Source organism: Oculina patagonica, chromosome 13, assembly GCF_052425735.1.
Source record: "Oculina patagonica isolate OP01 chromosome 13, crgOcupat, whole genome shotgun sequence".
In the NCBI taxonomy this organism is placed as follows: Eukaryota; Metazoa; Cnidaria; class Anthozoa; order Scleractinia; family Oculinidae; genus Oculina; species Oculina patagonica.
The window spans coordinates 3,652,140-3,667,104 of NC_135770.1; the positions used below are offsets into that span (position 1 = coordinate 3,652,140).

Below are 14,965 nucleotides of genomic sequence, written 5' to 3' on the forward strand. Positions count from 1 at the left end.
ATTTCTTCATATTGTATTAAATTTCGAGTGACTTTGGATAAATTGTAGGTTTTGCTCGCTAGTTGTTTCGAACAATCTAGCTAAAACTTATTTATTTATAACTGTTTTGCGATTTGACCGAGTAATACATGCCTTCTTTACAATTTCGCAATATTAAAATACAAAAGCGATAATTTATGTGTCAAATGTATCAGTGTATTTAAGCCCGCGAAAATGGTTTTAGCGAGAAATTCAGGACAACAATAGAGGGTAAATTGCTTTAAAGAAATTTGTTGTTTTTAATAACAGAAGCGGCTATTCAACTTCTATCTTTATAGATATAATTTAGGTCTGCCCTTTTTGCGCGAGGCATGTATTCTTTTTGCGAACTTCGCAAGGAGTACCGCGCGCCAAGAAACATTAGGTTCGAACACAACTTTGTTCGGTGAGATAAAGGCATTCTTTATTCAGAGAATTGCATTAATTTTGTGTCGGGAAGAGACACAATGGGCTTTATTGTATCTAGGGGACTGAAGTGGTTAAATAATTTAGAAAGATACAAACGTACAACCAATCTCATAATGGCTTTGAACTTTATTCTTGATAGGATAAGCTTAGTGATAAAAAAGAAACTGAGTTCTTTTTAACAGAATTATATTGAAATGGCAAATCTCTGAAAATCTGGAAATTTAAAATTTTCATGTATTTAAAAAAAAAAAACAACCACAAATTGTCAAATTCCGAATTCAGTACCAGGGGCCCGTTTCTCGAAGGTCCCTGAAAGCCCTAGCAAAATCTCAAACCTTACAGATTACAAAGCTGTTTTAAGGACAGAGGCTCCCTACATACAAAGTTTTAGTCTTACACACCTGTCTGTTTTAAAGATAACAGATAACTAAAAATGGCTTTGCAGGCCCAAAAGGTTTCCAGGGCTTTCGAGAAGCGGACTCCAGACGCTCGAATGTTACAACTTACTTTAGGAATAAATATACATTAAATTTGGTGTGTATCATCGCTGTACATTTCCATGTCTTGCTGTATTTTGAAGCGATTATAAGGCGAATCAAGATACACATGATAAAAGGGTAAAATATACAGTGATACTATGACACTAAAACGAGAGATTTATTATCCTCGCTTTTCTCGCCCGCAAAATCACAACTGGCCGGCCAGGCCGGTAGTTTTGGAATGTGCCTTTTCCTCGACATTTTGTCCACAAATCCACCATAACAATGTATAATATTTATGTATTGACTGATTTGACAGGACAAACCTGACTAACAACGGAATATTGTTCTTGAATATACCGGCGGTCTGGCCGGCCAGCTCTAACACATGGAAAGCGCCCTTAGAGCCATGTTTTTAGTCTGTTCACATTATACAATTTTTACAGACACAAATATTAAACTTTAATTTTGTAGTTAACTTGTTATATATATTATATAGATGTCTTTTAAAGACAGAAATATTTCTTGAAAAAACAAATGAATGAAAGTAGAAAGAATCATTTGAATAAAGAGCTCGAAGACGTCTCAATAAATATCATTTAACATTTAACGTCAGAATTTTTAATGACAAACACTAATAAAAAAATGCTTTTGTACCAGAAAGGGAATAAATACAAAAATAAATGTTTTGTAAAAATGAATAATATAAAATGCCTTATTATTTAATTTTTTCCTTCTCGGAAAGGAATAAAAAAAACTCATCAGTTAAGTCAAATATTAAATTTCATCTAGAAGAGCTTGAAGATGGGTACCCGAAGCACGTGACACAAATTGGCCAATGGGAGGCTCTGTTATAAGGTGGCTAGTAGCTGCTGAGCTTGTTCATATGATTCTTTGTCCTGAATTGCAACAACAGGAATGGAAAACGCTATGAGATAAATGACTGAAAACAACTATTGTTTGTTGTTTGTTTTACTTTTTAAGCGTCTTTTTTACGTCTCTTAAACAGCGTACTTTCTTTTTTCTTGGGGTGACAGAGTGGAGGGGGACGGGTTTGAGGGAAAAGGGGTAGGTTAGGATTTTTGAGGCATCGTTTACACGGACCCGGTTTCCAATCGACACGGTTTCATGACCTCGAACCGCATCGAAAACGACACGGTTTCGAAGTGTTTACACGGAGCCTATTTAAAGATTTTTCGACTGTTTTCGGATGTGATTGTATAAGCAAGCGCTGCTCTCTATGCGAGGTTCACCATGTTTACCCGTCGCGAGCCAGCCAATTCGTGCCAAAATACATGGCCGTTTTCAAATCGATGCGGTTTCGCCGTTTTTGACCGTTTACACGACAACAAAACCGTATCGTTTTGAAAACGCTCCACTTTTGACAACGTTTTCAAAACGACCCGGTTACAGTAGCGGTCTCGATCGGTGCCGTGTAACGAAAGGCGTAACCGCATCGCTTTCAATGCGGTTACAAATGAAACCGTGTCCGTGTAAACAGTGCCTGAGAGATAAATTAACCAGGTCTCGTGCAAAACGTTCACCATTTCAATCAATTTAGCCAATTAAAAAGCCAGAAACTACACGTTATTGGCAGATGCTTACTCTTAGTCTAACTTTTCTGGCTTTCCGCCCAAAAGCGGGCTTTGCATGCAAACTTTAATGTAGAGGAACACTAAGAAATCGCTTTCACAAAAAATTGTCAGTATACTCCAAAAAACGTTTTCCAAATTTGTACTCTCAGCATTTTAACCTCATTATAGTTGAATACCCTTTATTTACTAGTCACTCTATTTATACACGTCCCCACAAGCTACCTAGCTTTAACCTGCATCGTGTTCAAATAAAGGTTTTGATTGATTCATTAATCGAACAGCAAAAAGTTTTTTTAGTAGTTGGAATTCATATACCTGATGTATTTTGTGAAGAAATAAATGTACATGTATAAATAAATAAAATAAAGTTTTAAAAGACGGTGATGTAATAACATAAGTACAGAAAAAGAGACACTCGCTTGTTTTACTCACATCATCTGTGGATACAGGAAGCGATATAGCTTTCTTCAACCACTCAGTTGCTTTTGCTACATTACCATTCTGCTTGTAACACTATAAAGTAAACAACATAAATTAATCCAGAGTTCTCATATGGATCTCTCAATCAAGATGGGGCAGTAACAAGCACAGTATATCATAGAGATACCAGTTTCTTCCGAGGTGTTATTCAGGGAGTCACACAACGCTTTCCCTAATGGAGAACAGCATTGTGTGACACTCCAAAGAGAAACTGCGAATGTGACTTCAGATATATGAGCTTGCACATCATCATCATCATCATCATCATCATCATCATCATCATCATCATCATCATCATCATTTATTTGCCACTTCAGAATTAAACATACAAATTAAAATAACTTAAAAAGATAGGGCGAGGAGACCTCCAAGAAACCACAAGGCTTATGGGGGAGGCCACCTCGGGTTAGCAATAAGTTTGTAATTTCGCTGTGAATGTGCAGCTAGGCCAATTTCAGACTCATTTTATTAGAAATTTAATCATTTTTTTCTTAAAAGAAGAGAAGCTACTCGAACCAGTGATCGATTCTGGTAGAGAATTTCAAATTTTAGGACCCTGGAAAAGTATTGTAAACTGCTTTAGATTTGTACGACAGTGATGTGGTCGATAACACATGACATTACCTTGCCTATCCAGTAAGAATTTGAAAGCCAAAATCCCGGCTTGACCTCTTCAGCCTGTGATAATACAATAAGTCTTTAAAAACAGCTTAATTAACAAAGGCATAATATTTACTCAAGTAACATAACTATTTTACCAAGTAATGCCTTTTACCTTTAAAAAGTTCTCAAGAGCCTCTTCTATTGATGATGTCGGCGGTTCAGCTACAAATGCTGAAGCAGCTTTCCTTTGCCACCAGGATAACATAGCAATCTGTAAATCAATTAAAACAAGAACTGCAAGCAGTTTATAATCGTGCGGGTAATGTTTGACCACCTGACCTCTTACAGTGCTTTGGCTTAAAGGCACGGCACCACACAGTAAAAAAAATCTTTAGAAAAGCAGTCACTTGAGAAACACACAAGTCGTGTTTGCGTTAGTCACGGAGTGAACGTGACATGAATTTCCTTTACCACGCCATCTTTCATGCCAAAATAACGAGTAGACTAAGGCCATCCCATTGTGTTTCTCCGTTTAGAGTCTTCCGACAAGCTTTTGGTAATTCCCCTGGCGCGACGACGTGTATCCCGTGCTTTGACATATTCTTGCTGAGCTTGCAACTTACGTTTTGATAACGTTTCGATTCTCAAAATACCGTAAACTCAAAACAAAAATTGGGATATCCAGAAAATAAGTAGTCGTTTTGCAATATTTAACACGTTCCGGGTAAATTGTATGACTTGTACTCGCTCCGAGCCAAACGCTTGAGTAACACAACAATAAATATTTCACACAAACAGAGCGCAGAGTATTCAAACAGAAAATAGGTGAATGATTATTTATATAGCTACAAGCGAGAGATCGCGTGACATGGGTCTGACGTAGTGGTAGTTTTAAATAGCTTGGACATGTCCAAGCGGTCTTTGTTTTCGCTATGTGATTATATTCAGCCCTCTCTTCTTGTAAAATATGGAATGAAACAAAATTATACATTTTAGAGAGTAGAGTGTTCATGTTAAATACGAGTGATCGGCTGATCTCTATTAAAAATATTAAATCTTGCGTGACCGTGACAGAAGAGCCGGCTGGGCCGCGTGGGTCTGGATCGATTTACCGACAAAAAAAAAATTCCGTGCAGATTATGAATCGTGCCCAGGCCCCGCCCGATTAAAAAAACAATTTACAATCTTTGAAATACAGTAAAAACCCGTGAATAAGAACCTAACATTTAAGAACCTGCTAGGCTAAAATTTGAAAGTTAGACCCTCTTTTTATCAGAACCTATTTAACCTAAAATTTGGTAACAGGTTCTTAGTTTCTAAAATTGATGAAAAATGTTTACTTTTGGTTAAATAATTTGGAATGTATTTACATGTATATAATGTTATGTTCTGAATGATTAGTGCTTCACTTTTACATAAACACTCATGAATATGTGGCATGCAAAATTTATACATGGAATAGGCTGAATACCACTAAAAGTTCTATAAGCAACAAATGTGAATTTTTTTTCAGAAAATAAGAACCTAAATTGCCTACATTTGTGTTAACTGCCATTTACGGTATGTAAGAACCTGTTTAGGCTAACCTGAAAAAAGTTAGGTTCTTACTCGCGGCCATTTACTGTAGTCCATTGCCTTCTACAATGAGAAAAGGATTAAGTTGACTGATTACCTCATAACACCATCTTCCCAACAGATGATAGTTAGATGGGTCATTCCTATCAAGTTCAATAGCTTGTTTTATATGCTCCTAGAAATACAAATATAAAATTCAGAGTCAACTTACATGTTACAGGGAAGTAAAACCTGTTTATGATCCACTACGGGGTCATTATGGGAGGTGTGGTGGTGCTGGACCGATTCAAGCAGTCAGGGTTAGAGCCCTGGCTAGGTTAACGCATTGTGTTTTTGGGCAAGTTACTTTACTCTGACTCATAGTGCCTTTCTTTACCCAGAAGTATAAATGGGTACTGACAAACTATGAGATGGGGGTGACCCTGGGTTGGACTAGCATCCTATCCAAGAGGGTGTAAGAATAACCATAGTCACTACCGGTAAATGCTTTAGGAACTGGGATAATAATAATAATAAGGTTTTTTGGGCGCATTTAAAAAACTCAATGCGCTTACATTTCTCTATTAAAAAATTTAGCCAAAACTAATATAATGTTATAATTTTTCTAAGACACTAAAAAAAAAAAATTAAAATAAGTGAAACAACTAATCAAAAGAAAAAATTAAGGTTACATAAAACTAGGTTAGCCCAATAAAAATAGATCAACAATAAAAATTTCCGAAACAAAAATGTTTTTAGTGCGGATTTAAAAGTCCAAAGAGATGGTGCATTTTTGAGAGAGTTCGGTAGCCTGTTCCATAGTATAGGTGCAGAGAAAGAGAAGGCACGTTCACCGTATGTCACAGAGTTCACAGTAGGGACAGTAAAAAGTAGTTTAGATAAGCAGTAGGGACAGTAAAAAGTAGTTTGGATAAGCTCCAGCATAATGACCCACATCTTTTGGGTCATAAGTGATACCTGGATAGGATTTTATTCTTCTGACATGGGTAATGCAACTGCTATTCTAATTCTTGTATTACATGCAGACCATGACACCTCTGTAATTCTACAACATTAACTGTGTAGTGATATTAGTTATAAAATTTTAAAATTCTTATCTACTCGCATTTACCTTGTATTTGAAACCAAGCAAAATTTGATTTTGCAAACTTTCATAATCTGTTGTGCTTCCAAGAATTATCGCATACCTGTGAAATTTAAAAAAAAGGATAATGTCACTTACAGAATCTTGCCTCAAATTATAGGACAAAAAAATCTGAGTCAGTCCATAAGTGATGGTACAGACCTTGCACTTGGGTGATAAGAGGAATTTACATCAGGCTTAGTCACTTACCATTTATGTGCATTTGAGTTATTTTTGTCCAATTCAATTGCCTTCTCTGCCTCTGCCATGCCTGAAAACACACATCAGTAAATGTTGTAAATTACCATAATTTAACTGTCCCCAACCCTGGGACAAGCCAAGTCAACTGATAATACAAGTTTTATAAGTCTTAAAGTACATGTCAGTTGTTAAAAATTGACTCCCTAGTATCATGGGTCAGCAATGCGTATGAAAGCCAACACCTACAATTGTACATACATGTAGACTTCTGCACACATTGCATGCCTTTAGGACTAAAAGGAAAATGGTTTACTGAAATATTATTTTTAAAAGGGGTGGGAGATTCAAGAAAAAAAAAAAAAAAAAAAAATAGGAAAAATGGCATAGAATGTCTTTTCTCCATATTTAAGGCCTGTCTACACAGCAGATTTTTGTCGCGCAACTCAATGCAATTTTTGATGCGCCAAAGTTGCATCAAGTTTGAACAGGTTAGAAACTCCTGCCACTCATGGCGATTTTATCACCGCTAGTTTTTACATGTGCAAACTCGCGGCGATTTCAAGGCCTTTTTATTGCCGCGATATCGCAGGAGATTTCATGCAACTTTGGCGCGACATAATTTGCATTGAGATGCACAACAAAAATCGCCTGTGTAAACGGGCCTTAATTCTGAACTATATTTTAGGGTCCAAGCAGTGCCTCCCCACCTCCTCCCAGTTCAGTGATTATCCTGTGACGACTTGGTGACCAAATAAGATGGCCCCTTGTCATGATAAGATTACCTTGATATAACAGGCTCTTTTTGCCATCAACATCTCCACTTTTTCCTTTCAACATGGCAATATCGTAGAATGATCTTGCATATCTCCAGGTCACTTCACAACTTGGTTGATTCTGTGTGTTTAAAGTTGATACATTAATTAAGTTTCAGATCTGTTTACCTGCATGAATGTGTTTATTTAATAGAAAAAAAACAACAAATGGGCCTAGAATTTTTTTCCATAGACTACATTTAATTTCTAAAGAATTGTGATGTAACATGACATAGCAAAAGTGTAGAAAAACAGAACCCTCAAGCCTGACTGAAAGAAAAACAGAATCTACAATGATCATTGTATGATAATTATTAAGAGTGAGTCCGCACGAGAACCATGCAGGCGAGTCTACAGAGCATCTCACCGATTTCCCTCAAATTTGGCACACTTGTGTAACTTCACTAGTACATTAACCATGTGCAATATTTTGGTTCAATTGTTTATTGTTTTGGAGAAATGTCAATCAAACTGTCAGACAGTGGAAAGTACTTAAATTTGACCTAAAAATATTCACCATGTTTGATCCCCTGCTACATGCTAAATATAAAAAGAAATGATACGAAACTTTTACATAAGACAAATCAAGTCCCGAACAATAGAAAAACGTTCAGTAAACTTGTGTCATTTGCTGCGTTTGGCTGAAAGCAAAATTCCAAATCTCCTTATTCAATTCGTATCAAAAAAGTGGGGTTTCAAAAGTAGATATGTAGATATGCGGCGTTTCTTCAATCGAATTTGAAAGTATCAATAGATTGCCAAGGAAATGGTGTCCCTATTTATCAAATAAAATCTCTGTTAAGTTTAAGAGGAATTACAGGTTCGCATCAATAAATGGTGTTAACTTCGTGACAATATGCAAATGAGCTCAACACGGAAATCGTGATAAGTTCAGAGTTTGTAAAATATAAACTAAATAGAATGTTGCTATAAGAAGTAAAACATCGTTATGAAGCTTTTTGCATAAAAATACTTTTAAATCGTTAGTAGTTTTAACTACTGGAAGTCGTTGGCTGGTAATAAGCAAATTAAACAAATTCAAACGAAACACAATGGTCATACCGACCTGCTGGTCATACTGCACCAATTTGAAAGATATCCCCACAAGCAAGCATCATTGCATAAAAGTCATTTCCTTCAAGGGTTTTTGGCATCGCCCTCTTGGTGTGTAAGCTGCGTTTTGCCGTATTTGCCAGCACCATAGTAATTTAAGAACAGATGTTATCAAAACAAGTTGGCGGCGAGGCATTGAATATAATATCCACCGATCATGAAAACCGACTTGTTTTAGAATTCGGTCCCGTGTTTTGTTCACATATAAAAAACATGTTTCCACTGCAAAGAAATTATGTAGTCATCGCTTTCATCCAGTAAGAATCTGCGGCACAAGTGGTTTTTGGTGCTGTTGTTCTTCGAAGAACACCGACAATAGTTGATTGCTTGACAGATCGACTTGTGAATTTTATCTCAAATTTCATGTCTCAAATTTCACTCTGACTCAGATCATATTGGGATCGTCATGGCTTCGTTTATGTGCTTTCAAGGACCTGACATTCAGGGGCCATGCGATATGTATTGACTCATTTATAAATGATCCAATACGCCACAAATCGCCATGGCTTTAATTTTCCACCTTTTTTAATTTTGAAAATCTGAAATCGAAAAATTAGCCTTTAATACCGACTTACCGTAAATAATCTTATAAACGCCAGGGCTTTTTAATTTAAGGGGTACATGCGGGAGTTTTAAATAAATATGAGGCGTTAAGTAGAAAAGGGGCATTCATTTCACCAGGAGCCCATGATTTCACTCTAACTGTAACGAAACAAATAGACAAACAAGTATGTAAATATGACGCGTAGTTTACTCCCGGATAAAGATAGGAAACAGATTTTGTGAGTAGGAGACTACTCTAATCTTTTCTAATGCAAAGCCTAAAGATGTCGTTCACAGATTGTTCGATATCGATGTCTTCATCGTCATCGCATCGGGGTTAACCATGTTGGCTAGCTAGCTCCTTTGGTCCCTTCGCGGATGTCCGAGTGAATCAATTAACTAACTAAAGAAAATTGCGTGTTTTTTACTCCATGAAACGTTTACTTGAATTTTGAGGCGAATACATTTTTTCTTTTTTTATTGAGGAGGGGGGGGGTGATGGGGGCAGCGGGTGTCTATTAGACACGGGACGTTTATTAGTAGAGGCCTCTAATACAAATTTTACACCTCAGGGGGAGGCGTTTATTTTAAGAGTGGGGCGTTTATTAAATCATTTACAGTATTTCACTCACTTACATTTATTCTAAGGATTGCCTACGGGAAAAATAAAATAGAACAAAAGAGTATGATTATGAGTGTCATTGAAAACGAACTTTCAACAACCTGGTCAAGGCAAAGACGAATCATGAGTTGTAAAAAGGCACGCTGATCTACACTTATACAAATATTTAATTCCGTCGATACGTCGGTCCGTCATTCTAGCTTTAAATTAGGAAATCAGTAGGAGCACTATCAGAGATACAGGTGAATCAAATTTGTTGAAATTGTTCTGGATCCTTGTTCCCAGGGTCTTCGTTCCCCTAAACCAGCGGTTGATAAACGAGTTTAGATATTAAATTTCGTTCCAAGAACTTGCGCATTTTCCGTCAGCCTTGACCGAACTGGGCCGTCCTCTGCCCTCTGGGCTATTTATGGTTCCGGTTTAATTGTGCGCATGCACCGGAGACTTGAGATGGAATGATCCGTTCTCGCTCCCAGAGTCTACGGTTCTTCTGTTCTGCGCCAGGGATCGAGACCTCTGCCGTTAATATCTGTTAAGCTATGCAACGAATTGAAGGCGGGGTTTGGCTGGGAATGAAAAGGAATGAGGCACCAGCGGAGTGGCCCCGAGGCGAAAGCGGAAACCCGACTGAGAGGTAAGTGCTTGGACGGTTGCTATAGAAAACGGCTCCACATCGAAGCCCTTTGAGTCACACTAGGGCTTTCCACAAGTTGCTCGGCAACTTTTTGGCATTTTTTCATGTTTCGAGCAACTTTTTCCCCCTTGGAGCAACTTTTTTTCTCTCGAGCAACTTGTTGCATTTTGAGCAATTTCCAGACCGAAGATTTCCGAAGATTATACGAGTGCTGTTCTAAGGCAAAACGAACGTTTCCGAAGACTTACGACGTTTGCCGAAGATTTTCAAGGGACATCTGAAGACGTTTCAACATTCGGCTCGTCAGCAAACATGACGTCATCAATATCTTCACGATTTTTCCCAGTTAAAGGAATCCTTGTTACTTAACAAAATAATATTCCCGTTAATATGTTATTTAGATACTTTTGCTGTAAAATTGCTTAAAACTGCTTTGAAGATCTTACACTCAAAGGGAAATTAGCATATATTAAGAAAAAATTCTTTTGGTTAGAAGTAGCGTTTTGGATTTTTTGGAGCAACTTTCGATCAACCTTTATTATATGAAGCAACGTTTTTGGATTTTTGGAGCAACTTTTTGAGATATTACGGGCAACTTTTTGGGAAATCTTGAGCAACTTGTGGAAAGCCCTAAGTCGCACTGCCCGAAGCCAGTGGAGAGCACGGATGAAAGAGAGAAGGATATAGTGAAGGCTGAGAGCAACGAAAAATAAACTACTTGCAGCAAGCGAGCAGAATGCAAATATAAGCGTCAGCATGACGACATGTCGACAGTGCACGAAAGGCATGATCCACGAGGGCGAGGCTGCACCAAGCACGAACTCAAACCAGTTAAAATTCGTGCGACTGATCGCAGTGACAAAATGAGTGAAAGCAGCCTTGTCGCAGCGTGTGTGCACTTCTGCGACAAAATATAAACTAACCAATGAGAGAGCTTCATGTATTGAATTCAAAAACTAGTTTACATTCTCCCTCTTCCAAATTCGCTGCAGGTGCACCGAACAAACGCCTTGTTGCAGGGACTTTTTGAAGTAGTACACACGAAGCGATTTGTCGCAGAGAACCTCACTTAAGGTTTATTAGTACTTCATTAGTGTTTTCATTAATTTGAAAGTAATATTGTGTTTAATTAATATAAGCTACTTTAACTTTTTCATATATCACATTGATCTGCAATATGGTACGAACAGGAGCTAGAGAGATGGTGGATATAACCCCAGTGTATAAAGATTGAGTGAAGTCCAATTGCGTATGTAATTATACGCGTTATTAACAAAATCGAACTGCGCGGTCGTTCGATTTTGTTAACAAGGCCTTTGAAAGACCTTTCAATTGGCATTAATGGTTTTGACATCCACACTATAAATCAAACATTCAGTTAGGGAAGCAACATTATTTTTTTGGAGGAGTGGCCAAGTGGGATCAAAAATCCTGAAAAATTGTTTGAAGACATCAAAAAACATTGTCTGCAGAAAGATGCAGCTGGAACAATTGTTTGGACAGAGAACGCCACGGAAAGAAATCGTCTGTACTGTACTATACTACGCTTCGAGTAAAACAATGGTCCATTCCAGCGTTTCGATCGAGCACTGAGGCAAGTCTTGAGAGACTGGGTACTAGTCAAAAACAACATGGCGCCCGGGTGAAAAGTAACTTACCAGGCTTATGAAAATGTGAAGCACTGAGGCCATCGCTTACGAGAAAAGTGGAGACTAAATCCTTGCAGAATTGTTTGTGAACATTATAACTACCAGGTAGACAGGAGTGAGCGACGTTTTCTCTTTCCAATCTGCACGTGAAGATACGCTTGAATTCAATCGATGATGAACATGCCAAGTGGCTTGTTTACCTTTTCTCATGCTGTAAGTCTGTATTTATGGGCACTAAATAGCCGGATAATTAACATCACGAACCACTTTAGATGCTAAAAGGTTTATTGGATTTATGTAAGTAGTATTTCTCACGTCCTCAGCCGACCTATCCATCATGTTATGAAACTCGTTCTAAAACTTTCAGAACTTTGTTTTTGTTTTGCTCACATGTACCACATTTTTGTACGCTAAAATCATACGTGCCGATTGAACTTAACATACTTTTTTTGACTTTAATTTATTATTTAGTAAATGTTTTACAAAATAATGGCTAATGGAACCATCAGAATAACGCCGCATCGGCGATATTCAAACGTAATTTTACCCTAAAATCTCTAGTGTCACGCATTGCCCGAAATACCTTATTTTTAAAATAGGTTTACTACTAAATGTGAGAGCGATGAAAAATCTTGATGATATCATTTAAATTGTACTAGGTGATACTAATTACAGTGGTATTTTTATATGGAAAGCTTCAATTCTTGCAGAGATATTTTGGTCGAAAGATGGGTCAAAATTTAGGTATTTTTTGGCTCAAAACCGACCATGGGCACGTTGACCACGATATCTTCCACACGTTAAAGAATTTTGCGATAATATTCTACCTACAACATTATCATCTCAATATGTAGCCCCATGCAAAATATAAAGGAAATCTGAGAGGGTCGATGTAGACTCAAATTTTAATATTGCATGGATTTCATATGGACCTCTCTTAAATAATTATAAATAAATAATTAACAAATTACTTAAAGTTTTTTTAACATGTTCTTCTAGTTTTTATATTATTTGTACTTAATAATAATTAGTAATTAATTATTAATTACTGATTTTTAGAAAAATGCATTTTTATTCATTAAGTATAATAATGTCTAAAAGAAACATTATCTATAAAGAATTTAACCAATTTCTTTTTTTTTTTTATAAGTTTGATCTAATTCTGAAATATTAAAATACATACTTAATATGACATTGTATGATCAGTACCTGTATACATTCCTGTAGGAGTCTATGTATTTTATGCTTGTCATCGGCGTTATTATTTGAGTGAAGCTGTTCTACTTCGTCAATGACTGTTTTGAGCTGGTCAATGTCTGATGTACTATATTGTATAGATTTACAAAATAATTATGTCAGTTTCAATGTTGGAATATTTTAATTATTTTTCTGAACCTCCTCTCACTCTCCTTCCCCCCATGGAAGGCAAAGTTCTGCACCATAGCATTAAGCTGTTGGCACCTTTAAAGTTTGCATCTGAGAGGTTCTACATTTTTGTCAGCTTCTTTGAAAAAACAAAACAAAAATCTGACAGTCTTTGTGATGGAGGTTTCCTTCCATAGGAGGAGAGGGGAGGTGAAAAATAAACAAAATTTCCCATTTCATCTAGCCCTTTTTACAGATATTCACTCTTTTGTAGCCTGCATTCTTAACAACAAATAATAGCAACTAAGAACTTTGTACTAAAAACTTGTCAGTTCCTCCCGTCAGTCCTTTATTTATCATCAACACTACTGAGCCTGCACATTCTTAGTTTTATTAAAAACAAATACCTTATTATAGGAAATTAACGATACATGTTATTAACGCGAATTTCAAAAATTCGCGTTAATTTTATTGATGTTAACTTTTTTACTATAAGGATTTAACCAGAACTTTTCTTAAATTCGCGTTAATTTTAGTACGCGTAAATTTTGTTCGCGTTGTTAAAATGCTTCGTTATATTCCTATAATAAGGTATGCGTCAGGTATGGTATATCCCCCATGGGAGGTGCGGTGGCCTAATGGTTAGTGCACCGGACTCCGGATCGATCGGTCCGGGTTTGAGACCTGACTGGGGTCACTGTGTTGTGTTCTTGGGCAAGACACTTAACTCTCATAGTACCTCTCTCTACCCAGGTGAATACATGTAAATTGGTACCGGCTGCATAATGCTGGGGGGTACTCTGCGATGGACTAGCATCCCATTCATGGGGGAGTAGAAATATTCCTAGCCGCTTAATGCTACAGAAACCAGGATAAGCTCCGGCAGTATGGGCCATGTGGCTCGAGGCTTCCCTTATTATTATGGTATATCCCCACCCCCACTGTTGAAAAGGTAAGCACGGGTAAGTCAAAGTCCCCCCCCCCATGCTGACACGATGCCCCCCTCAGAAATGAAACATCATAATAAAGCCAACATTTTCCTTTAACCCCTTCAGAAAAATTAAAAAGATCAAAGAATGCCGACAGAGCTTCCCCCTCAGAAATGACTTTTAAAGTTAGAAAATCTCATAAAGTAAATGTTTTGTATAGTACATAATGCTCATTGGTCATGCACTTAGCTTCATATCTCTTCCAGATAGCCAGATCTTCAACACGGGGGTTATAACATGGAATGGCCCTATAACCAGCAGTAAATCTTTAATAGCAAATTTCTAATTAGGTGAATAGGGTCAATATAGTGAATAGGGTCAATAACATAAATAAAAGGCATACCTTGAAGAAGGTTCTTCCCCTGACATTTCAAAATATTCATCTTCCTCTGTTTCCTCGTCACTTTGCACACGTTCTCGAACAGATGGTTGATCTTTGAGCGGAACGATTCGTTTATTTTTAGTTTCACTGAGGGTGACTTCAAGTCTGACCATAACACAACGAAGTTCTCTGATTTCTTCCGTCAACTCAGTAAAACGAACGACGAGATTTTGATCCTTTACTTTCGCAGTGAACATTCTTCTTGAAGCAGCCATTCCCGCACCAATTCCAATCCCTATTCCCAGGCCAATAGAGACTCCTACAAGAACATTACGCCCCAAAGACGAACTATCAAACGATGGCAACCAAGACGCCATCTTGGTTTTCCTCCGCTTACATTTCCGCTGTAAACG

The 14,965-nt window shown here is 37.3% G+C and overlaps 1 protein-coding gene across 1 annotated transcript; it reads right to left on the bottom strand.

Moving 5' to 3' along the window:
- Nucleotides 1-461: 461 nt before the first annotated feature.
- LOC144635933 (regulator of microtubule dynamics protein 1-like) lies at nt 462-14,964 on the bottom strand. Its single transcript, XM_078495055.1, has 10 exons — nt 14,574-14,964; nt 13,086-13,200; nt 7,286-7,397; nt 6,513-6,573; nt 6,291-6,366; nt 5,277-5,354; nt 3,777-3,875; nt 3,626-3,679; nt 2,954-3,034; nt 462-1,825 (listed from the first exon to the last, which is right to left on the bottom strand). Exons 1-10 carry the CDS (start codon nt 14,927-14,929, stop codon nt 1,778-1,780), a joined length of 1,080 nt encoding a protein of 359 aa, XP_078351181.1. The 5' UTR covers nt 14,930-14,964; the 3' UTR covers nt 462-1,777.
- Between the last annotated feature and the right edge of the window lies 1 nt (nt 14,965).

Coding starts and splice junctions, on each gene's coding strand:
- LOC144635933 (XM_078495055.1), bottom strand. CDS start 14,929: ATGGCGTCTTGGTTGCCATCGTTTGATAGTTCGTCTTTGGGGCGTAAT. Junction 5,355..6,290: donor TGCTTGGTTTCAAATACAAG/GTAAATGCGAGT, acceptor TTGTATTTCTAG/GAGCATATAAAACAAGCTAT. Junction 3,680..3,776: donor CTCTTGAGAACTTTTTAAAG/GTAAAAGGCATT, acceptor GTATTATCACAG/GCTGAAGAGGTCAAGCCGGG.